The sequence below is a fragment of the Labeo rohita genome, chromosome 18, assembly GCF_022985175.1.
Source record: "Labeo rohita strain BAU-BD-2019 chromosome 18, IGBB_LRoh.1.0, whole genome shotgun sequence".
NCBI classification, from domain to species: domain Eukaryota; kingdom Metazoa; phylum Chordata; class Actinopteri; order Cypriniformes; family Cyprinidae; genus Labeo; species Labeo rohita.
In genome coordinates, this window is record NC_066886.1 from 11322406 (window position 1) to 11348307 (window position 25902).

Below are 25902 nucleotides of genomic sequence, written 5' to 3' on the forward strand. Positions count from 1 at the left end.
GCACACCTTAACTTATGTGAAGGAGAGAGACAAAGAAAGAGAAAGAAAAAGCATAGAGAAATAGAAAGCACAACACTACGAGTCTCTTCTGACCTGAGCCGTCCAAGTTCTCCCAAGAGCGCAAAAACTCAGGAAGACAACACAAGTGCTCTTGCCATCCTCCCACTCTTGTATCTGCTCTCTTTTTTCCCTATACACCATTTCCTTCTTTTACAGTGTTGACTTCCTGTCCCTCTGTCCTCGAGATTTCACTGCTTAGATTCACTGGTTAGGGTCATATGATGTGTATGGATGCATATTGAGCAGAAAAATGGTAAGCGCTGTCTGAAATAACAATATCCAGTCTGTTGACTGGCATCAGGGTTGCCAGGTTTCCACAATAAAACTAGCCCAATAGCGTTTCGTTTAAAAATCATGTTCAGGGGGATAAAATCCACATTTTTGTCAGCGTTCCCCTGGTAAAATTGCATTTCAGGGGCTAAATATCACGTTATTGATGACGATTAAACCTGCGGACATCAAAAACAACCAGAGGCGACAATGTTAAAGTAGCTCAATTCCACAGGAAAACCACAGACTTGGCAACACTGACTGGCATTTTAATTTATTTGATTTCATTTGATTTTATTTGATGTTATTTGATTTTTCAGGTGCAGTATTATTGTGGTATAATTGATTTCAAATAACATATCCATTTAAATATGTGTCTAGTGTCATCATATGTGTTTTTAAAAGGGGAAGCTGGACTCGTTTGCATTTTAGAGTGATGTAGTGGTGAGCCTTCGGTTTGGGTCCAGTCAGTCATCATTGTGTCCCTTTGCCATGTAAGCCTCGGTTTTGTCTCTCCCCCCCTTTAGCGTGTTTCTGGCCAGTGCTGCTGGTTTGTGTTTTTAAGGCCATTTTGTGCAGCGGAGCAGTTTCAGTGCTGATAAAAGTATTTGGTTAATCAGCTTCCCTCGCCGTCCCTTGGCCTAGGTTTGGAGGACAGGCTATTGAAGTTGAAGCCCTTGTGGGAAAAGCCCAGGCTGAGAGATTGGCACGGTGCGCTACCAATGTTTGACCTGCGAGATGCAGCTGGCAGCCAATGCGTTCGGATTGCGAGGGTCTGAGGGCGAGGCTGTCAGCTGCGTCCCGTCCAGCAGGAAATGCCTGTACCGCCCTCACGGGCCGGCCTCCAAAGCCTGATTGGACACAGTGACCCAGTTGAGCGATAAGGGCCTAGCAAAACTCCCGCTGTCCACGCTTCCTTGGCGCGCACGGGGAATACTCATCCCTGTCACTCCATCTCTGCTGTCATTCCACTGCAACTGGAGTGTGTTTGTGTGTGTGTTTTCAGGGGCGGAGCTGTCACAGAATCCGGCCTGCATTCAAAACAGCCCTGGCTGCAGGGAAGGAGTGAAAGAGAGACATAGACATATTGAGGAAACGGGCTCCTCCTACTGCTGTCAATGTTGGTGTGGCGGTGACAAATGGCTGCCTGAGTGTAAATATTAGTTGGTGTTTTTTTTATGCCACATCTCTCGCTGTCAGGATGGCAGCAGTTGTTTAGATGGTGATATTTTGTAGGTGTGGGAATCAGCAGGGACCTGGCGATGCAATATTACAGTATATTGATATCCGGATATATGACTCTTCATGTTTAGAGTATAATTGCAATTCAAACTTCAAACTAATTTTTTTTTTTACTGTTTTCTTCATTTTTTTGGACTATTTTTGGTGATTTGCAGAAGCTTTGTGGAGTCATTTAAGTAAATACATTATACAATTTAACTATTTATATAAGGTCTGTACTGATTTTCATTACATAAAACATTACATAAAAACATATTTATATTTAGAAAATGTATATTAATTTTATTTGAAAAAATACCTTAAATATATTTACTACATGGACTATAAATTAAATATTTATTTTAAATTATATGCTTATTGATACTTTGAAATGTTATTTAATTTAAATATTTATTTAAAGTAGACATTTATAAACTTAACATATTTAAGTTAGAACTCATTTTATTTTTTAACACTTTGTGTTGATTTTGGATTTTTTTTTTATTGCATTATTGTGAATTATACATTTAAATATATATTATTATTAATGCATAAGTTATAGATTTAAGTTATAATTATAGAAATTATAAGTTTAAAAAACATTTAGAAATCTATTTAATATGTATTTGATGTTAATAATATATATTAATATATTATTTATTATAAATAATAATATGGATATTAATATTATTGTTATAATAATAATTTCTTTAATTTAATATTTACTATTTGCTTTCAGTGGTATTTCATCTCTTTATTCCCCCCAAAAATATTGTGAAAATGGTCATATGATGTATATAGATGCATATTTAACACAAACATGGTAAACACTGTGTGAAATAACCATTTCCAGTCTGGTTGGCTGACATTTCCACTTACATTTAGATTAGTTTTTTTTATGTCTGCTAATTTTATTTTATTTTATTTTATTTTATTTATTGAATTGATTTATTTAATTTAATTTTATTATTATTATTTTTTATTTTATGAAAAAAAAAAACTAGATTTATTTAATGTTTATTTTAGTACGCTCGAATTAAGTGCGTTTCGTCTTTTCAGTTACTTTTTGCTTTCTGTGGTAGTCACCCCACCCTCCCCCCCAACGATTGTAATCTAATACATTATTATGAGGTAAAATATCACTATACTTAAAATCTATTCTATGAAATATTAATTTTTATAGTTCTTCTCTTCCTTACCTATTGTATGACCCTCAGACCTGATGCAGCAGTATTGGTGCAGTAATTCTGCAGCCAATGATGGTTACTAACTGCAGCCATTGCTGAGGTCCGGCGGACTGGTTTGCACTTATCGCTGTAGTAAACACTCACTAATATCGTATACTATACAGAATGAGCAGTACATTTCAGCTCAAGGTATTTGTTTGTGTTTATGTGCCGCGGCCACCATTTGTGCGTATGTGTATCCGTTCTCCATGTAGTCGAGTCCCCTCTTTTTGAATGGCTTCATACCGCTGTGTCCGGGTATTGATCTTCGGTGGTTGCCTGTGATGTGTGTAGTGCTTACGGGAAAGAGCGTATGTATTTTTATATGCGTGTTGGCAGGAGTGAATTGCACCATTCAGAGAGCAGGCCTACGAACGGCGCTCTCTTGGGTGTGTTTGTGCCCGTGTGTGTTTGAGTAAGTGCATGGGCTTCTTTTAGCGTGCTCGCCTCTCTCCGATCGTGTGTGTGTGTGTCTGTTCTGGCTCAGGTACGCCTCCCCCCTCTGTGCTGCAGCAAGATGACGGTGTCTCTGGAGGTCTGCAGGCCAGCGTCTGGAGACACAGCCGTGCGTGTTCCCGTCATTCTCCCTGCTATTAAAAGCTATTAAGCCATGCAGAACAAGTCAGGCTTTTATCTATTATTAATTATCTGGAAATGAAAGACACTCTGCCTCTCCTTCTCCCACTCTCCCTCTCTCCTTCATGGCGAGACTGTTCGTCAGTATAGGATGACCGTTAAGGCGTCATTAACCCAGAAACATGGCAGTGATGGACAGCATGCTGGATCTCTTCATTTATAATGTGTTTTTCTCCGTCCTGGAGAACACGGGCGACGTGAAGCCACACATAGCGGCCATTAAATCAGCCCTACTGCAGGACTTACGGGATGCCTCTGATTTCTTTTATTAAATGTTGATTGCCTCGCCTTATGCTTTTTAACACCGGGTTCAGTGGTCGAAAGGGTTCCTATTGACTTGGGTGGGGTTAATCAGTAGGCCCAGATGGAGTGTGCAGACTTTTTTGCGCTGATTTGGGCAAAATATTTAGAACAATTGATGAATTGTGATTTAAGATTTGTTAAATATTTGTAGCTGTTTAAGAGGTGTTGTATCTATCTATCTATCTATCTATCTATCTATCTATCTGTTTATTGTTCTATCTTTTATTGTTCTATCTTTCATTCTATCTATCTATCTATCTATCTATCTATCTATCTACCTATCGTTCTTTTGTTCTATCTATCGTTTGATCATGCTATCCTATCTATCTTTTATTCTATATATCTATCATTCCATGTGTCTGTCTATCTATCGTTCTATCTTTTGTTCTATCTTTCATTCCATCTATCTACGTGTCTATCATTCTGTCGTTCTATCTGTCTGTCTGTCTATCTATCTATCATCTATCTATCTGTCGTTCTATCTATCTGTATCTGTCTGTTGTTCTGTCTGTCTGTCATTCTATCTATCTGTCTATCTATCATCTATCATTCTATCTATCTATCTATCTATCTATCTATCTATATTTTGTTCTCTTTCATTCGATCTATCTTTCTTTCTGTCTGTCTGTCTATCTATCTATTTGTCGTTCTATCCATCTGTATCTATCTGTTGTTCTGTCTGTCTGTCACTCTATCTATCTGTCTATCTGTCTATCCTCTATCATTCAATATATCTATCTGGCTATCTATCTATCTATCTATCTATCTATCTATCTATCTTTGTCTCTCATTTGATCTATCTTTCTTTCTTTCTGTCTGTCACTCTATCTATCTGTCTATCTGTCTATCATCTATCATTCAATCTATCTATCTATCTATCTATCTATCTATCTATTTGTCGATCTGTCTATCTGTTGTTCTGTCGTTCTATCTATCTATCTATTAGGGGTGTGCAAAGCAGCCGGTATTTGTATCTGTATTTGTATTTGTTGAGGAGGGAAAAGTATTTGTATTTGTATTTGTATTCGAGTAAAATTCAAAATAGGCGTAAAAATCCAGTTTTTTTGCGTTACACTTCTACACACTTTTTTGGCTGGTGGAGGACCAAGAGATGGCTCAGCAGCTAAGGTTAACTGGGGAGTCGCTCTCTAAACGTGGGGTATTAAAATAGCTTTTGAATGCGCGCGCGCGTTTTACTTTCGGTTTCGTTTTAACGATGGAGCTAAACTCTCTGCGGTGCTGAGCGTCTATACAAGACATTAATTTAACAAAGCAATTTAAAAGTGGTGGGACACAAACGCAGTGGCGGTTCTAGACAAATTTTACTAGGGGGGCCAAGAAGGGGCCAGTGTTTAACCAGAGGGGCACATTAAAAAATGACAACAAATGATATTTAAAGATTATAAACTTTATTTTACTTTAAAATCATACAAACATTTATTATGTACACGAGTGAGTGCAGGTGCAAAAGAGGTAGGGCCATAAAAAAAATGATAAATACAGTACAGTACACATTAGTTCATGCACTGTGAACTAACATGAACAGCTGTATATTTTTATTAACTAACGTTAACAAAGATTAACAAATACAGTAACAAATGTAAAAGTGTTACCAAGCTTTTAAACATCTCGAAACCAGCCATTTACAAACTTGATTTCATTATCAGTGTGAAAAACAAAAGTAACACGGTTATGTGCAAGAACAACAAGTCACTCACGAGATGAAATTGTTTCGCTTACCTTCGACTCTTGCAACAGGAGAAATGAATCGTAGCTCCTCTATCCAAGAGTAGTTAGTTGTTGCTGCGCTCTCATTCACCGAGCAGCGCCACAGTGTTTCGGTGCGCCGCTCTTACCCGTGTAGAACGATGCGTCGCATTAGTTCCGCTTTTGGCGCTCGTGTGTAAAATCTTAATAAATTCATAATTGTTTTATTTGGTCAGCACGGGGGGGCCACAGGGGTGGCCAGGGACATGTCTACAGAGGCACGGGCCTCCCTAGGCCTCCGTGTAGAACCGCCACTGCACAAACGGGATCTTTAAAAAATGTGTCCCCGGTGGAAATTACGCCCCTGCGTGAGTGGAGTTATCATTTGATGTGAATGTATGCCGCGTTGTACAGTATATTGAGACGGAGGCGCCAGAATTGCGTCTGACAGAATGTGCGCTGCAGCACAAAATATAGTATATTTTTTCAAAAGCAGATTGTGGAGACATTTTAATTGTCCACAATCAAAAATCGTCATATCACACACCCCTAATTGCAATGTAGTTTGTGCAAATCTGGATCAGAGGTTGGTTAAGAGAGAAAAAAACGGCCGGTTCCGAGTTTGAGCGGAGCGCAGTGTCAGTGACAGGGAGTGATTGACGGCTAATATCTAAAATCTGCATTAAAGTTAAGAATGTACAGATCAAGTTTAATTAGTTATGTAATGTTGGAGAGTACGGCGAAACTTTCACTGTATCAGCTCACAGCAGTCTGGGCAGTAGTTTGGCTAGCGAAAGTTTTGTAAAGAAATAAAAACAAGTCGCACCACAACGATTTCTCGCACTCGCACAAATGCTTCCAAATATATTTTGAGGTCGCGCAGATTAAATTTTGGGAGCATATGCGACCAAAACGGTCGCAATTTCGAGCCCTGCCCCCAACCCCTCCGACTCCTGAATGTCACTCACTCACTCAATCATGCGGGCATGCACTGCGGTCTCATGAGGAAACGCAGCTTTTTGATATGAAGTTTTTCTTGTTCCCGAATACAAATATTTTTTTAAGTATTTGTTCGAAATAAGTATTTGTAAAAAATACGCTATTTGTGCCTTTCCGAATACCGTATTCGGGTTCGGCTCCACCCCTACTATCTATCTATCTATCTATCTATCTATCTATCGTTCTATGTATCGTTCTATCTATCTATCGTTCTATCGTTCTACCATTCTATCGTTCTATCTGTCTGTCGTTCTGTCTGTCTATCTATCTGTCGTTCTGTCTGTTTATCTATCTATCTATCTATCTATATATCTATCGTTCTATATTTTGTTCTATCTTTCATTCGATCTATCTTTCTGTCTGTCTATCTATCTATCTGTCTATCTGTCTGTCTATCTATCTGTCGTTCTGTTTATCTATCTATCTATCTATCTATCAGTGGCGGCTACTGGTCTGTCAAATAGGGGAAGCTCATTTTCGGCCTACATCATAAAATTGTCTATTTATTTATTCACAAGAATGTGCCTTATTGTCATAAGTAAGTCACAATGCAAACAATCGTAAAAAAAAAGCTTTAGTTTTATTATGCAAAATATGATGTATTTTTTCTTTTAGTCAGATGCTACTATATAGTATAAATATTTTGCAATTTAAATAAGGTTATTATGGAGATTTATTTATTTATTTATAAAGTATTTTAATAGAAATATAAGGTTTCATTATGTTATGTTAAAATTTTTCAAGATTAATGAAATGTATGATGAAAATCAAGCAATTTCGCCAAGCAAATATAAAGAAATAGGTTGCAGCAGTTTTTATTTCGACTGAACTTGAGAAATCCGCGATGGGACTGAGCGCGAATAGCTTCAGCGATTCCTTATAGTACAAAATCGCTGTCAGTCAAAAGGAGATGCAATCTTTCGACAGACCCTCCAATCATCACGCAGAAGCTCGGAGTCCAGGCCAGCCCACTCCTCATTTGCTCCTCATTCACCCCCAGAGACGCTGAGCGTCCGTGGGCGGGACATAATCGCAGCGTTTATCCAATGACCGTCTAGTTTCAAAGCACTGAAAAAAAACGTTCAAAGCAGCCGCATTGAAGTCAATGGACGCTGGGCTTCAACGGGGGAAATGCACTGTGACGCTACGGGAATGTATGAGAAGAAAATCAAGTCAGCCGACCTGCTATATCTAACTGATTCTGAACGAACTCGTCTTTGAGATGAATGTTTTCTAACGCATTTTTAGTCAATAAAATGTTAATACAATAGTACATAATTTGACCATTAATTTTGTGACATTATAGGGGAAGCTGAGCTTCCCTTGCAGTCTTAAAGAAATCGCCACTGCTATCTATCTATCTATCTATCTATCTATCGTTCTATCTGTCGTTCTGTCGTTCTATCGTTTTATCTATCTGTCATTCTGTCTGTTTATCTGTCTATCTATCGTTCTACCTATCGTTCTGTTGTTTAATCTTTTGTTCGTACTGTCATTTGTTCTATCGTTCTATCTGTTGCTGTATATATGTTTCTTGTGCAATCTGTTGATCTGTTGATTTATTTTTCTGTTATTCTAGCTATTGTTCTATTGCTTTATCAATCGGTCTGTTCATCCATCAATAAAATCGTTTCATTGAACTTATTTAACCATTATTTTCTCAAAATTCTCTAAAAACTGAAATTGAAATGACTGATTTTATATATTACAGTATTCATAACTAAGCAAGTGTGGTTATGAAATATGGGTCGAAATGTGGGTCTGTTACAGTAACCAAAATCCCTATACAAAAATTGTTGTTCCCAACTGTAAACTGTAAGCTGTTTTAGACCCTATAGGCATTTTACCATATCGCCACCATTCGCCACCAACAAAGGTTTTCCTTTTGTACTTTCTTTAATTATACATGGCAAAACCCCAGAATTCACCACTACTCTGTGTGTGTCACACATGTTTTTTGTGATGATGTTTGTGCCACATGTTGGACAGGAGGAGATCAAACACCCCACCCTCAGAGCTGTGGACCCCGACATGATTAATCCAGAGCGAGCGTGTGTGTCTGAGCGACAGTCTGGGGCCCGGGCTCCCAAATCTAAGGGACACGCAATAGGCCCCCGGTGGTGATGCGTAATGTTGCGGCGGCAGCCATTGGCCCTGCGTGGGCCCATTCTAATGAGGGGGCCAGACCGCATTGCACTCTGGGCCCAAACAGCTCGCCGCTGGACACTAATCCCAGGGTGCCGTGGAGCTGTTTTGTACTGACAAAATCACACACGCTTTGCTCAGGAAGCAGCACACACACACACGCTCGTACACAAACAAGGCAGGAGCACAAAGACACAGGGGTATGAACCCATTCAAATGCATGGGCTCAAACACGCACAGGGCGCACACACATACACACACACTCTGAGCTGCAAATGGGGGGCTGCTAATGGCTTCCAGTGGGAGAGAAGGAGAGCAAGGCTTTATCCCTTAAGTGTAGAAGACTTAATCATACAGAATGGCCCGGGGCCAGTAACAGGGCTGTACGGCACGCCCCTCCACACACGCATTAGGTATTCTGCAGCTGAATCTCCTGCAGACGGCTGCAGCAGAGCCGGGCCCAGGTGAGACTCCCTCTGAGCGCTCGCTCGCTCGCTTTCTCCCTTCCCTTCCATCTCTCTCTTTTTCTCTCCATGTCAAACACACATACCAACAGTGGTCCACAAGAGCTTTTCATTGTAATGTCATTGGAGGTGCGTCTGCATAATATTCTCGCCCTCCCTCCGCCCATCTATTAGTCTTTTTGTCTCTCTCAAAATTTATATTCATACAAGCCCTACTAGCACGACTGTTTAAATAACAATCTCTCGTTGTCTTTTTTTTCTTCTTCTTCTTCTTCTCTCAATTCTTCCCTCCCCTCTCTTTTCCGGCATGGCGCTGCAGTGCGATGCCGATCTTTGAAGCTTTACCTGCAGTGTGTGAGGCCCTTACTGGGAGAAGCAGGGGGCCTGCGTGCATGTGTGTGCGCGTGTGAGGGTCCGCATATGCACGTGTGCTCGTTAAGGGCCCTCGCAGCATCAGGTCTGAGGGCGAGGATGTTTCTTCTCGCTGGGTTAAGAGATGCGATCTCGTTCTTTGTACGCACGGCATCTCCTCGTTGTCGGAATCTCTCACTCGCGGTGAAACGCATCCCTGATTTGATAACGCGCCGGATCCTGGCGGAATTCCTCTTCGGTTCAGGAGAAGTGTGTTCTGGTAAACCTGCTAGTCACAACGACAAGGGTTATATAAACAGATGCTAACCGAATTCACCCCCAGTTCCCCATTTTTCTTACCGTGGTTATGTCCGGGGGGGAATTTGATGCGAGTTTCATGCTTGTCGAGCCTCTTACGGACAGCTATCCACACCTGATTTCTTTTTGTAAAGCTCTGCGTTAAATAAACCCCTGTAGCAACAATTGCTTTTTTGTTCTTTCTATGTTTTTTTTTTTATGACTTTTTGATTTTTTTTTTTTTTTTTCACAGTGGGAGGAACGACTCAGGAAATATATTAAGAGTCAGATTTGAACCCTTGTGACCACAATGCCTCATTAATTTTAATTTTTTTGACATCATAATTTTGAATCAAAATATTATAATTCCGTCTTAATCAGTGAAATGATTTGACTGAGCTGATATTATGTATTATTTGTGACCCTGCACCACAAAACCAGTCATAAGGGTAAATTTTGAAAATCTGCAATCAGAGGGTGCGAAAAAAAATCTAAATACTGAGAAAATCACCTTTAAAGTTGTCTAAATGAAGTTATTAGCAATGCAGATTACTAATCAAAAATTAAGTTTTGATATATTTATGGTAGAAAAATTTACAAAATAACTTTATGGAACATGATCTTTACCTAATATCCTAATGATTTTTGGCATAAAAAAAAACAACAAAAAAACAATTTTGACCTATGCAATGTGTTTTTGGCTATTGCTACAAATATACCCATGCTTCTTAAGACTGGTTTTGTGGTCCAGGGGCACATTTAGCCTGTATCCATCTTTTTCCTGAGCGCTGAGCACCGCCATGAAGGATTCTACCTTCCATTTGGGTGTACTCATAGAAATCCAGTCTCCATAGAAATCCATGTTAAAACAGGGTTAAAAAAAAAGATTGACTGAAATAATTAATCGGACACCATATATAAAATGTGCGCAGGGTTAAGTTGTACAATTGTTGGCTGTCACAGTGAAGTGCTTGTTTTGCATACTAGGAAATCTGTTAAAAAACATTTTCATAGGTTTAACGTTATATTATCGGCTCTGAAAATGTGTTAATTTGACTAGAAACACCGGAAACTGGAAATGTAAAGCTTCGTTCCAGTCGGCGAGACTTCCGTGTTCAGGAAAAAGGTGGATAAACACCACACTTTTCTTATGTTTGACTTCAAGCTTGCATTCAGATTTGCTTTCATCCAATCAACAACGGATGGATATCGAGTGCCCGCCTTTTTTAAATAATATGTTTTACTCAGGTACATCACAATATGGAAGATCTGTCACTACTTCTGTTACATCACAACTTTAAAAGAATATTCACCCAAAAATTGAAATTTAGGGCTACTACTTCTGCAGAACAAAATGCAGATCGATGCACACTCTAACAGCTAATATTGCCTACAACACATTGCATGCTGGCCAAAAATTTGATTAGAACTACAAACGCATAAAAAGTGTTAAACTACAAAACATGGCGGATATCCCTAGTAAAAAGTAATATCTTTAAAATACATTTATTTCATATTAAGTGTAGTTCAAGTCTATTAACATGTTTTCTGACATATCGCTCGAATCTTGCTGATGTAAAAATTGTAATTAAACTTTATTTGGAGTACTACTTGTGCACAATGCACATCTCTTAATATTAAACCTTAAATGTGTTTTATGTCACTATTGAGGAGGATTGTATGATCTTGAATAATATCTATCTTTAAATGCAAGATAATTAAGGTGTAGCTGAAGTACACTGCCCTCCAAAAGTTTGGAAACGCCCTAGAAAAGTGGGGTTTTGGACAATATTGGCATGAATCCTTTTTAATTTGTGATAGTCTGATAAGGGACAACACAAACTATGAAAACATATTTTATTACATAAACAGTTTATACATAGAAAAAACGTAAATTTTCGATTCATCAAAATATCCACCATTAGCAGCTATTACAGCTCTGCATAATCTGGACCTAAATTCATTGTATTCTAAACTTAATCAATCAATTGTTAAAGCTATTAAGGTGTGCTGACCCAAAAATCTTTTAAAAACCTGGGCCCAGTTTAAACCAGTAACCAAGCATCACAGCTTGCAAAGGGGCATGTCTGACTTTGACATGTATATACTGCCATTATTATGTAATCAAAATGAAAATTATTATTGCTGGTCAAGTTACTTTAATGTATGTGTACTAAAAATTAATTAGGATTTATGCTGATATCTTCCAAAACCGCACTTTGCCAGGGGTGTTTTCAAAATTTTGGAGGGCAGTGTATGCTTGCAGTAGTTTAGTGCAATTAAATATGCTTAAGTATATGTTTAGTTGGACTTCTGCACAATTAAAGTGCAAAATTAGTTGTTCCAGTTTAGTAGACTTTAAGTATACCAGTTTAGTATATCAAATGTACAATTACGGGGTACTTTTTTTAACCACATAATATGTAAATGTTTTTCTAGTATACATGAAATAAATGTATTTTAAATACCTTTTAGTATATTTTTTTCACTAGGCATGAGAGACACAGTTAAGACGAAGTAATATGTCCCAAAGCTTGCGTTCTATTCTGCTACATACTCAAAAGTGTGTACTTTTTCTACGCAAAAAGAGTATGTACTTTTAGGGCATATTATAAGCAAGTGAACTGGGTGGCAGCAAATAAGAATTTATTTCGTAAATTCTTTTTGTGTTCGTTGAACACAAAAGCATATATTTGTAATCATTTTGGTAACCAAAAAGGTGCTGGTAGCACTTCCGTATATGGAAAAAAAATACTATGGAAGTCAATGGCTACCAGCAACTTGCTGATTTGATCACCAGCATTCTTTAAAATATCTTTTGGGTTCAACAGAAGAAAGAAATTGGTTTGGATCAACTTTAGGGAATTGAGATTAATTTTTGGGTGAACTATCCCTTTAAAAGTTAAAAAAAAAAATCTTTTAAATATTATTGTTATAAAAGTCAAGCTGCAGTTGGCTTCACCATTGTGCTAATGCCCCAAAAAAGTGCCTTGTTTTTCTCTGAAAAGTACAAACTTTGTGTTATCTGTGGCGCTATCAGAACGTTTCTCTGTTTGTTTGAGAATCACGACCGGCAATACTGGCTAAACCAATGGCGTGAGTTCTCAGGATCTTCCTGAATTAAAAACTTGTTTGATAACAGTGTTTATTTATTTTTTGCAGTTCCATTTGATAACACTAGTGACACAAGACGTTAGACAATCCAGACCTTTTACAATGTTCAGATAGAAACAGAGCGTGTTCATCTGTGCGTACTTATTGTGATTTCCCCATACCCTTGTTATTTTGGTAGATAAGCATCGCCCGTTGTTAATTTAAAGCGCTCATTTTGAAAACAATTAAAGGCTGTGTCATTCTCCCACCGGCTGGCAAGCGTTTTGGCGGCTAAATGCGAGCGTCGTGTTTGCCATGTTGTTACGACGCGCTTGTTTGATCTCTACCCTCGTCCTATTCTCCGCTCTGCTACGCTGATCACTGTGTTGCCGTCAGCTACACTCACATATATTTGTCTCTGTGAGTGAGTGTGAGAGTGTGTGTGTGTGTGCGTGTGTGGTGACGGTGCTGTTTAACACTGCTTAACAGGACCCAGAAATGCAAATAACGCTGCATGCTCACTCCAACACAGCAGTAATTAACTGAGGAGGAATTTCAATAATATAGAAATAAATTGTGTCAAGGATTTGTGTGTGTGTGTGTGTGTGAGTGAGATGTAGAGAGGGAGTTTGAAGATGGCCCTTGGGGGAAACGTGTTTTTTCCTTTTTCTTTCTTCCTTTAAATAATAGTTTAAATGGAAAAAGAAACAGCAGTCCACCCCTGCAATGGTGCTAAAGAGGGGGAGATTTCCCCAGGATGCTGATTATTTATTAACCCCTTCCCACCTGTGAGATTAATACACACACACATGCAGTTTATTTTATTCATGGTTTAGTTTAAAAAATGTGAATACACATACTTACTATATATGTGAGTTAAGTAGCTTTACAAAACTGAATTGTCCTTTCTTTTAGATAATAATTCAATGATATATTGGCCGCCGAACTAAAAATATCCCCAGTTTACATTTCAGAAATCTGGTTGCCCTATAGCACGATAAGGTCCCGTTCCATCTCGAGTTACAGACATTGAGACGTCACAGTATGTAAAAGCATGCAAACGCTCTGGTCAGTGGTGTCCATTTTGGATCTTGAAATGGAGGCACGGCGTCAATCTCTACTCCTCCCTCCAGCTCCTGTGTAGCTCCGAAGCATGTTAAGGAAATGGAGAGTATCCAAGGTAACATTTAAAACATGCTGTTATCATTAGAATGTGCACCCCACTGTATAAAGCTTTTACAAGCAGGAGCTGTTCTGGAGGAAGGAAGCAGTGTCAGTGGCTGCAATGTAGAGCCTTCCTTTCACCAGCGTGCAATGCCAAAAACGAAGAGGGTTGCACTAAGTTTGTAGTGGTAGGCCGAAATTGGCAACATACTGACATATATACTAACGTTCAAAAAAAAAAAAGTTTGCGGTGAATATTCAGCTGTGCCATCACTAGAATAAATTACTTTTTAAAAAATACTGAAGTAGTTTTTTTTTTAATTGTAATAGTATTTTACAGTATTACTGTTTTTACTGTAGCATAACATACAATTTAATTTCTGCAGTTGATTTGTACACAAAATTTTAAAGGGATAGTTCACCCAAAAATGAAAATTCTGTCATTAATTACTCTCCATCATGTCGTCACAACCCTGTAAGACTTTCATTCAGCTTCAGAACACAAATTAAGACTTTTTTAAAGAAATCAGAGAGCTTTCTCACCCTGCATAGACAGCAACGCAACTGACGCATTTAAGGCCCAGAAAGGTAGTAAGGACATTGTTAAAATAATCCAAGTGCCATCAGTAGTACAACAGCAGTTTTATATAGCTACGAGAATACTTTTTGTGTGCAAAGAAAATAAACTACTTTATTTAACAGTTTCATCTCTTTAGTCTTCGACCTGCATTCAGGAAAGTACTGTGACGCAGAAACCGACGGGAAGAGAAGAAATTATAAAGTCATCATTTTTGTTTTCTTTACACACAAAGGTATTCTCGTAGTTTCGTAAAAAACTACAGTTGAACCACTGATGTCACATGGACTATTTTAACGATGTCCTTAACTACATTTCTGGGCCTTGAATGTGGCAGTTGCGTTGCTGTCTATGAAGGCGCAGAAAGCTCTCAAATGTAATCAAAAATTTATAATCTGTGTTTTGAAGATGAACAAAGGTCTTACAGGTTTGGAACGACACGAGGGTGAGTAATTAATGACAGAATTTTAATTTTTAAGTGAACTATCTCTTTAAAATGTGAGACGTTTGTCAATATGTAATCACAGTTAGCACATTTTGTATACATACTGTATATTTGTAATATACCTCTCGAATAATAGTGAGATTTTTATTGGTTGATATTGAGCATTTAATTGTGCATGCTTATTTCTTCTATTATTTTACATGTAGATTTGCCAGCATCTAGCGTTTACTTATTTTTTAAAAACATGTGTAATTTAATTAATAGCACTTGTAAATAATTTAAAACTCTGCATTATAATGCTGTAATGCCTAAATCCTATTTTTGCAGTTTTAGTTTTAAGAGTTTCATTTTAATTTATTTAGACCAAATAGTATAGAATTTTAATATCACAGTTGATCAGTTATTAATTTAAATGTGACCCTGGACCACAAAACTTGAAATTGAAATTGCATAGTCTAAAAGTTGAATAAACAAGCTTTCCATTGATGTATGGTGTTTTAGGATATGACAATATTGAGGGTACAAAAAAAAAATATAGAGAAAATCAACTTTAAAGTTGTCCAAATGAAGGTCTTAGCAATGCATATTGCTAATCAAAAAGTTATCATAGAACATGATCTTTACTTAATATCCTAATGGTTTTTGGCATAAAAGGAAAAACTATCATTTTGACCCATACAGTGTATTGTTGGCTATTGCTGCAAATATTCCCATGTTACTTATGACTGGTTTTGTGGTCCAAATACTTATTGGCTTATCTGTATTGGCCAAAATTTTAGTATTACTGCAACCCTTCTAATTTTGCCTAAAAAATTGTAACCCTGGACCACAAAACCAGTCATAAGGATTGAGATATACATCATATAAAGCTGAATAGATAAGCTTTCCATTGATGTATAGTTTGTAAGAATAGGACAATATTTGGCCGAGATTGAACTATTTGAAAATCTGCAATCAGAGGGTGCAAAAAAATCAGAATATTAGAAAAATCGCCTTTAAAATGGTCCAAATGAAGTGCTTAGCAGTGCATATTACTAATCAAAAAATAACTTTTGATATATTTATGGTAGGAAATTTACAAAATATCTTCATGGAACATGATCTTTACTTAATATCCTAATGATTTTAGGCATAAAAGAAAAATTGATAATTTTGACCCATACAATGTATTGTTAGCTATTGCTACAAATATACCTGTACAAATATAAGACTGGTTTTGTGGTCCAGGTCACGTATATTGCCTGGCCAGCATATTGGTCAGTCACTAGAAGACGTATTTACTACTTTGGCACTGTGAAAGTGTCGATTGGCTGATAGTAGATGGTTGACAATCACATGACAGTCCCGTTATATCTCACGTTCCCTCTTCATCTCACACTTCCTATGGCTAAAGCCCCCCCGTCGCGTCACAGTTCACAACAGCAGCGCTTTCCGCACGCAGGGCGCCGGGGGATGAAGACAAGATACACAGAAATAAATATGCTCAGCTAATGAGGGAGAGCAGGAAGAGGCTTTTAATAGAATGCTGCTTTTAAAACTCCTTCTAATGACTTTTTTTCTTCTTCTTCTCCCAATCGCCCTCTTCTTTTGTTTCTTTCCGTGCGGGGTTGAGTTTGGCTGTGCGGATCCTAGTGTGAGGTCTTAATATCCTCTTGGGCTTTATGTTTTATTCTTGTTATTTAGGAGGGTTGGAGAGTTTGAGTCACTCAGGACTGGAAGTGTGTACTGAGGGCCATCTGTAGTCCAGTGGTCCGCAGCTGGACGGCCCATCCCTGTAGATGAGCGCCAGCCACACCTTGATGTGTTAGGGTTTTTCTAACGGCGCTAATTTCTATTCCGTAGCATCTGCGATCGCTTTCATATAGCAGTTCATTCACTGATATTTCTGACCATTGACTTCACAGTGGGTCTAGAGTTGTAGCTCTCTCTCTCTCTGTGTGTGTGAGAGACGGAGAGCAAGTAAGTATGTCTTACTTGGCTCGAGCCCAGTGCAGTGCAGTAGTGTGTAGGAGGCAGAGGTCTGCCAGTGCCGCCGGCAGCTTTGTTTTTAGACAGGGATCGGGGCTCAACTGTGTGTGGTGCTGTTGTGCTGAAGCCTGGGGCTGAACGGAGCTGTCTCTGTGTGTGCGTGTGTTTGAGGAGACGTAGGGCATTTGTCTACCGTAACCCTCTTCCTCCTCCGCACTCCTGCGCTCTTTCTCTCTGCCTGACTACACTCCAATATCCTTCCTCTAATGAAGCGGGAAATGGGGGATGAGTGGCGCTCTGATTGGGAGTAATTTAGCGTTTTTTCCTCCTCCGTTGGGAAGACGTGTCTTCAGGAATGTGACGTCCCTCGTCTGGTCCAGAAGTCTTAAGTGTTCGCCGTGGTGTGGCTGAGATTTCGGTGATGCGTTGGGTTGAATTGTGGGATTGCGACAAGATGGGGTGTTCTGGATGGTTGCTAAGGGGTAGTACGTAGTCATTCAGATTACAAAGCCAACCTTGATGTCTCTGATGCTCTGGTCTCTATGTATTGTGTGGGTTCCTTCTTCAATTTAATTAATTTATTTTTTGCAGTTTTAAAAGTCAAATCCTTTGTAAAAAAAAAAAAAAAAAAAAAAAAAAAAAAAAAGGGGAAAGCATATTAGGGCTGTAAGGGCTGAATGAGTAATTGTTTAAAAAAAAGAAATAGTGATATGCCTTATTAAATTGCAAATGGTGCAGTTTAATTAAATATATGTGCTGCCTTTTTTTTTTTTTTTATATACAAGCAGTTCATGATCCAGGGTTAGCTTGATGCTTTAACCTAAATTATGACATTAAGACAGCCATAAATAATATTATTGAAATGTAACAGTACTTCAATCTACTATTATTATTATTATTATTATTATTATTATTATTATTATTATACCTTTACGATTATTATATATATTATTCAGTTTTTATCAGTTAATTTTTATCAGAAAAATGCAGTTGCACATTCTCCTCAATTCATGTAACTTTTTTCTAATTTTACAGTGAAATATTCTTGAATTTTTTTTTACATTTTTGTTTCATATTTTTATTTTTATTTTTTAAATATCATATTTTTATTTTTATTAGTAAAAATAATAGTAATAGTAATAATAAAAGTAATGTTCTTATTCTTACTCTACTTTAAAATGATAAAAGTTTAAAATAATTAGTATAATAATTATTATTAATTATAATTATGATTACTGTCTTAAAGTCATATTGATAATTAATGCAACATATTGGCCATGTTGTGCAGCCATACAAACAAGCACAGTAAATCTGTAGTTTTTTTTTTTTAAACAAATAATGTAATAAATCACATTTTAAATTACAGTAACTGGGAATGTTTGTCACAAAAATGCATTTGCATGTAACTTGTTTTCAGTTTTACAGTGAAATATTACAATTTTAATATTTATTTTGTTTAATATTTTTATTTAGTAGTAAAAGTAATAATAATAATAAAAGTAATGTTCTTCTTGTACTTTAAAATTATTGAACTTTAAAATAATTAGTATAAAAATTATAGTTAATTGTAATTATTATTATTATTATTTTTAAGTCATATAATATTTTTTTTAAATATAATAAAATAATATAAATAAATGGCATTTTAAATTGCAGGAATTGTCCATTTTTATCAGAAAAAAATGCATTTTCCTCACAATTTAGAGTAACTTAAAATTGTAACTTGTACTTAAAATGTATTTTTTCATTCTAATAATAGTTGTAATAATAAGTAATGTTCTTTATCATATTATATTTTAAAAATTATTTATTTTTAAAGTAATATTATTAAATAATTTATTATTATAAAAACATTTATTGAATTTTATTTTTCAGTTTATTAAAATGTATAAAATAAATGTGTAGTTAATTATACAGAATAAATTCTTATATAAATACTTAATAAATTCTTATATTATTATTTAGTTTTGCTATGTTTGCACACTTGTTAGAACTTAAACTAATGTTTAAGCTAGGATAAAAATAAGTGTACAGGACAATGTAAATAAAATAAAATAAAAAATAAAAATAAAAGTAATGTTCTTGTACTTTAAAATTATTCAACTTTAAAATAATTTGTATAATAATTATTGTTAATTGTAATCAAAAGTGTTATTTTTAAGTCATATTAACATATTTTGTAAATAAAACAAAAATAATGTAAATAAATAAAATTTTAAATTGCAGGAACTGTGAATTTTTTTTTAAAATCAAAGTCAGTTTTTATTAGAAAAAAATACATTTGCACTTTCCCCTTAATTTATGTAACTTTTTAAAATGTTATTTTAATTCTAATAATAATAGTACAAAATACAAAGTAATGTTCTTCTTCATCATACTATACTGTAAAATGATTTAACTTTAACAATAATATAAATTAATATCTTAAAGTCATGTTGATAATGAATAGAACATATTGGCCATGTTGTGCAGCAAAGCACAGCAAATCCAGAACTTTTAGAAAAAAAAAAAAAAAAACAACACTTTTTTTTTTTTTTTTTTTTTTTTTTCCCCTCACAGTTCATGCAGCTCTAACATCTCTCTTCAGCAAGGCACAGAATTTAAAGTATCATTTGTGTCCGTAGCACAAACGTTACAGGATTCGATGCTCACTGTGGAACGCAAAAGAAGATATTTTGATGTTTGTCCAGATCTTTTTATCGTGTACAATGAAAGTCTATAATTTCAGCAGGGAATTGGACAAAAGCACACTGATACATCATACTAAGTATCTTCATTTGTTTTCCACAGAAGAAATGCTTTGAGTTGAACTATCCCTTTACTGTTTAGGGTTAGGGGTTTGTTTAAATCCCTAACCATGAGTGTGAGCTAGTAATCACCACTAATTATCTCTTCAGAAGGAAGGTAGAAGTGTTATGCGAGTGTGGGAGTCTGAGTGTGCTTAGCACCTGCAGTGTAGGTTGGGTTTCTGGAGAGATACTGTACTTTGTGTGTGTGTGTGTGTTTTGTAAGTGTGTGTGCAGTTTTTGTATGAGTAGCAGCACTCATAGTGGATCTTACAGACTACCGGGAGCATACCATAAAGCCAGGGGGAGAAAAGCCCAGCCCTGCACAGTGGAGAACAAGAGAGCAAGATCTGACTAGAAAAAGCAGCATGATATCTCCCCTGATAAACAGTACAGCACGGCATCGAAGCGACTCAGGCCGGGAGAGAAACTATTCTGTGAACAGAAAAAAGAACACACAAATACAAACTTGCAGTGAAGGGAAGAGATGGTCAGAGAAGAGGAGAAGAGCATCTAAGAAAGGTTGGGTAGATGCATTCAGGGTCACAGTGAGCAGTTGTTGGACTTGGTATAAAGTGTTCATCTTAGCTTCACCACAGTTGTATTTCGGTTACAATCCCTCTCGTCCTGATTACAAATTACATGAATTGCGCTGTGGTAAATATGCAAGGTAAGATGCTACCTGGCTGAAATCATGTTTGTTTGTGAATTACAAGCCAGTACTTTGGTTTGCCCAATAAGTGCTCAATGTTTAAATGGTATCAAGTGTATTTTACAATGTAATACACTCAGTTGGTGATTAAAATTTTTTAATATTTAAAATCATTTGTGACTTTCTAATTTACAGTTCTGAATTAAATGTAGTTACATTTTCTCACAAAAGTAATTTTTTTTTTTTTCATTTTTAGTTTTATTTAATTTTATTTGTCTTGATTTATTAAAATGTAGTAAATTATACAGAATAAATTGAACTAATGTTTAATCTAGGAAAAACTGAATGTACAGGACAAACTGAATACAATAAAAAAATAAATAAATACAATTAAATAAAAAATAAAATGAAATCTAAAATAGAATGAAAAATAAAATAAAATAAACAATTAAATGAAATATAAAATAAAATGTATAAAATAAAATAGAATATGATACACTAAAAAATGAAAAGAAACTAAATACAAAATGAAATGAAATAAAATGAAATGATTATAATTATAATATATTTATTTTTCATAATAAAATGCAAAATAAAATAATAAAAATGCAATTAAAAATATAATGGAAAAAACTGAATGTACAGGACAAACTGAATTAATAGAAAATTAAATAATAAAATTAAATAAAAAATAAAATAAGGACAATTTGGAAAAAAATAAAAAATAAAATAAAATGAAAAAAGAAATTAAATTACATTAAAAAATGAAATAAATATAAATTTAAAAAATATAAAATAAAATCGAATATGATACATTAAAAGATTAAATGAAACTACAAAATTAAATGAAATAAATTAATAAAATGAAATGAACTGAAATAAAATAATTAAATTAAATTAAATAAAGTAAAAAAATTAAATTAAAAAAATTAAATGCACTGAAAAAAATAATATAATTAAAAATGAAATGAAATGTAATTAAATTAAATACAAAATGAAATGAAATAAAACAAAATAAACTGAAATTAAATTAAAAAATGCAATTAAATTAACTGAAATAAAATAATAAAATAAAATGAAATGAAATGGAAAAAAAATAAAAGTGAAATGAAAATGAAAATGAAATAAAATATAAAATAAATAAATAAAAATAATAAAATGCAATGAAATAAACTGAAATAAACTAAAATAATTAGTAAAATAAAAAAATAAAAAAATAAAATGAAATAGAACACAATAAAATAAAATCGTTTTGTTTTATTTGTTTTTATTTTCATAATTTATCAGGTTACATAATGGCACCTTTTTATATGGGCTGTCTTAAACATTTGATGGCTTTTTTTTTCCCCATGACAGAACACTTGAGGGACATATTTTGTGAATGACCCAAGCGTTTGATTTTTGTAATCTGTTATTTACACGTATTCCAGTTCAACACTGCCTCCAAGTCTGGAACAAGAATAAACAGAAGCCAAAATCCAGCCAAACGTCATTTCAGAATGGGAATTTGAGTAACGGAGGGGAAAAATTTGAGAGACTTTTAAACAAAGGACAAGAGAAAGGCAAAGAGAGGTGTGACGTATCCCTTGACTTTGAAAGGAGTGGAAGAGAAGACCTCAGTGTCCTGTTAGCAAAGGCCTTCTGTTGTTTCTGGGCTCAAGCGGCTGGCGTCCGGTAACAGGCCAGTCATTCTGACCTGGCTCGGCTCCTCGGGCCTTGACGGCAGGCTTTGCGCTGGAACTCCTGGCTGGAGCGTCTGCGGTCCTGATATTCCACAGCACTGAGAGGGAAAACAGGGGCCTGTTGGCCTTGGCTTGGGACTAGAATATGGAATAGGGAGGTGGTAGTGGAGTCGAGTTCACACCGACCACCCTGCTGGGAGCAGCTTCGGCGAGAACGGTGTACGGTGGCCCAGACAGCACTTTCTGCAGTGGTGTGTGTGTGTGTGTGCGTGTGTATTTTTCAGAGGAAAAGAGAGTCTGTGTGTAATTAAGGAACTGATAATGTGGAAGGAATGCAGTATGGCTGTCAGGGACAGTGCAGTTTGTGCCTTACTCTCTCTCGCTCTGTCTTTCTCTCCTTTTGTCTCTCATTTTTTCCCGCTTTCTCTGAGAGTCTTTTCCTGAGAGGAAGTGGGTTTAGTGAGACTGCAGTGATGCCCAATGCCAGTGGGAGCATATCTAACCACAATTTCCTTTACACAGAGCAGATTCAGTCTCTCTCTTGTGCTTTCTCTGGCTCTCTCTGTCTTTCTTGTTCCCACTTTTGGTTCTTTTCTCATATAAACTCTATTTAAAGGAACAGTTCACTCAAACAATAAATGTCTGTCATCATCTGCTCACCCTCATGTTAGTGTAAACTTGTGTGAGTTTCATTCTCCTGTGAACACAAAAGAAAAAAAAAAAGTATTTACATTTATTTTGCAGAGACTGAAAGTGAAAGCAACTTAAAAAAGCAGAATGTGCTGATTCCATTTCCCCCCAACATTGTATGACAGTAAATGCGGACTGGCACTGTTAGATGCATTTTTACATTTTTCAAATTTTGTTTTTATTGACAGAAAACCTTCCTTTATTTTATTTTATTTTATTTTATTTTATTTTATTTTATTTTATTTTATTTTATTTTATTTTATTTTATTTTATTTTATTTTATTTTATTTATTTTATTTTATTTTAAACTTGACTGTTCCAATCCCTGTTTACTTTCATTATAACTGAAAAAGGGCAGTGTGAAAATGGTTTATATTGACAGAAAATCTTCCTAAATATTTTATTTTATTTTATTTTATTTTGTCTTATTTTTTTATTTTATTTTATTTTATTTTAAGCTTGACTGCTTTAATCCCTATTCGTTATAACTGAAAAAGGACAGTGTGAAATTGTTTATTCGCACAAAATCTTCCTAAATTTTATTTTATTTTATTTTATTTTATTTTATTTTATTTTATTTTATTTTATTCCCTGTTCACTTTTGATTAACTTAAAAAGAGCAGTGTGAACATTCACACTAATGCCTCGTTTGGTGTTCCACATTAAAAAAAAACAAACAACATGAGGGTGAGTAAATAATGACACAAGTTTTATTTTAACTTAATTAACGCTTTAAATCTTCTTGTGGTTAGTATGATAACTTAATTATGTCTTGCCCTCTTTTGAACCTCATCATTAATGTTTATCTTTCCTGCTTTTTGTTCCTTATCTTCATGTACATTGTTCGCCGAGTGTGAAGACTTCTACACTTAATAGTCCATTCATGCTGAAAAAGTGCTGTTATAAATTACTCGACATATTCCTTCATGCACCGATGCCTCCGTCGCCTAATGCGGAGCAGTTACACAAATTACCGACAGTGTTTGTTGTTGAAAAGTTACAGTGTGTGTGTGTGTTTCCATTCTAGACTGTGTGCCAAAGTGCTTCCAGGCTAAGGGGAGTTTTGTAGAGACCGGTAATGTGTGTGTGAGTGTGTGTTTATGGTGGTGAGGCTGTGGGGGGTGGTCCAAGTTCTTATTGTGTCCTGAACACTGCTGCTTCCTGTTTGTGTGCCAGTGGGGCTTCCTTCCTTGACTATGCCCAGGAAAACCTTCATCACACATTCCTCCTCTCATCTCACTGCCTCCCGTTACCTGTTTTTGCACCTCCAAAATTAGCACATAGACAAACAAAGAGCACCAACACACAATAAAGTCCTTTGATGTGCATCCAACAACCAGATCGAACGCATCATAGGCTCACGATGGGCCGCCGTTTATGTGGCGCGCTTCTGACAATGTTTGTGTGCTCGAAATGTGAGGTTTGGCTACACAAGCGCTCTAATACGTTCTCTCTCTCTTTTTCGGTAGCGGTGGAAGAGGCCGAATCTACAGAGTGCGCCAGTGGTTGGGACTCCTCAGTTCAGACAGGTATGATTTCGCTAGCGTGGCGTCCTGCACGATACATCCAACCCCCCGCTCCCTCGGAGACGACCCGCTGCATCACAATCTCTAATATCGATTCCACATGGCCTGCAGCCCTGCGCACAGAGGGAGGGAGGAAGGGAGGAAAGGAGGGAGAGTTTTTCATAAGGCACAAGAGGATGGCGTCCAGGTGCACGCTGGACTGGAGGCTTAGAGGCGCTTCCTGTCTCAACGTACAGGCACTTTGCCGCACTCCGAATGCAATATCGCACGACTTGACGAGTTTGATTACACCTCCTCTCTGGAGAGGAAAATTTCTATCCGGCAAAATCCAAGCGGGCTGTTTCACATCGTGCATCTTTCTGAATATTAGATTTTGCTTTTCAACCTATTACCTCAGAAGCCCTTTTCACTACTCGAACGTTTTCAAACGAAGACACACGTCTGTATCTGGATGGGATGGGAGCGTGAAAAAATTACCACAGCATCAACCTAGCTGCTTTTTTGACTGGGTGGTATCTAACAAACTACACAGCTGTGCATTTTTTGGATTATTAGGAATAAATTAGTCCTTGCTTGTTTAAGTCGGGCAGAACGGGGGGGTGATGACAGTCAAAATGGAAGCTTATAAAATTTATTTTAATGAAAGGCCTTTTTTTTTTTTTATGCAGGAAAGTGTATTTAGAACATAGTCAAGTGTGATTTCATGGTCCTTTTAAAGATGCAAAGTACTAAAAACTCCAGATCACATGGATTATATATTGTTTGAGCAACAGTAAATATGACTGCACCAAATGTGACAGTGAGCTTAAATGCTCACGAGGTGCGTTATGGTATTGAAAGCGGCACAGCGTTGAGAACATCAAAAAGGTTGGGCGTTCCTGGACTTTATGCAAATATCGAATGAAAAATGCCGGGCGACAACCAATCGCTGTGAAAAGTTTGCAAGGCAAGATTTTAACGTAAGTGTTTTCTGAACTGGTGGATTACTGAGCTGAAATCACTTGTCGCTGAAGTCATATGTTATATTTAGGGCTGTCTCTATAGGCTGTGTTTCATCATTTTGAATTTTAGGTTGTACCTAGATGGCGCTACTAAAGTGTTTAGGTTGCAAACCGCTGTTAAAAGGTGAAGTTCAAACAAGATGTAAACATTGTTTTCAGAGCCGTGCTCTACCCTAAGTTTGACGCACACAAAGCAGTGACGTTGTAGCGTTGCCAAGCGTCACTGAGCGCAGATTTGATGCTATAGTGGAAACGCACCGTAAGACTCAAAAATGCAGAAGAATATGTTCTTTATAAGTGCTAAAAAACAGCCAGTATGTTAATAATTAGTGTTGGGAAAAGTTATTTTTAAAATTAATGCATTAGGGGTCATTGACACAGAATGCGTCTTTGTGTCTAAAAACACCAGACGCAGTGCTCAGGAATGTTTTTTTAAAAGTGCAGCATTGAATCCGAGCGATCGAGACGTGCTTTTGAGATGTGACGCAATAACGGCAATAATGAAAATAATAGAAATAGGCAAACAGCAGAATTCCCTTTTTTAAGGAACAAGGTTATGGAAGGCTTCATCCTCCGAAGGTCGCATTTAAAGGCTGCACACATCATCGGGGAGATCTCATTTAAGAAACGTAACCGTTA

General features: G+C 36.3%; 1 protein-coding gene across 3 annotated transcripts in view; it reads left to right on the forward strand.

Moving 5' to 3' along the window:
* znf423 (zinc finger protein 423) overlaps positions 1-25902 on the forward strand; it is a 195077-nt gene that overhangs the window by 15992 nt on the left and 153183 nt on the right. For 2 of the 3 annotated variants that reach the window (XM_051135752.1, XM_051135754.1), the window contains exon 2: positions 24206-24265. The exons of the other annotated variant lie outside the window; for it this stretch is intronic. In XM_051135752.1, the coding sequence (XP_050991709.1) occupies positions 24206-24265 (60 nt within the window). The remainder of the gene's footprint in view (positions 1-24205; positions 24266-25902) is intronic. 3 annotated transcript variants of the gene reach the window in all.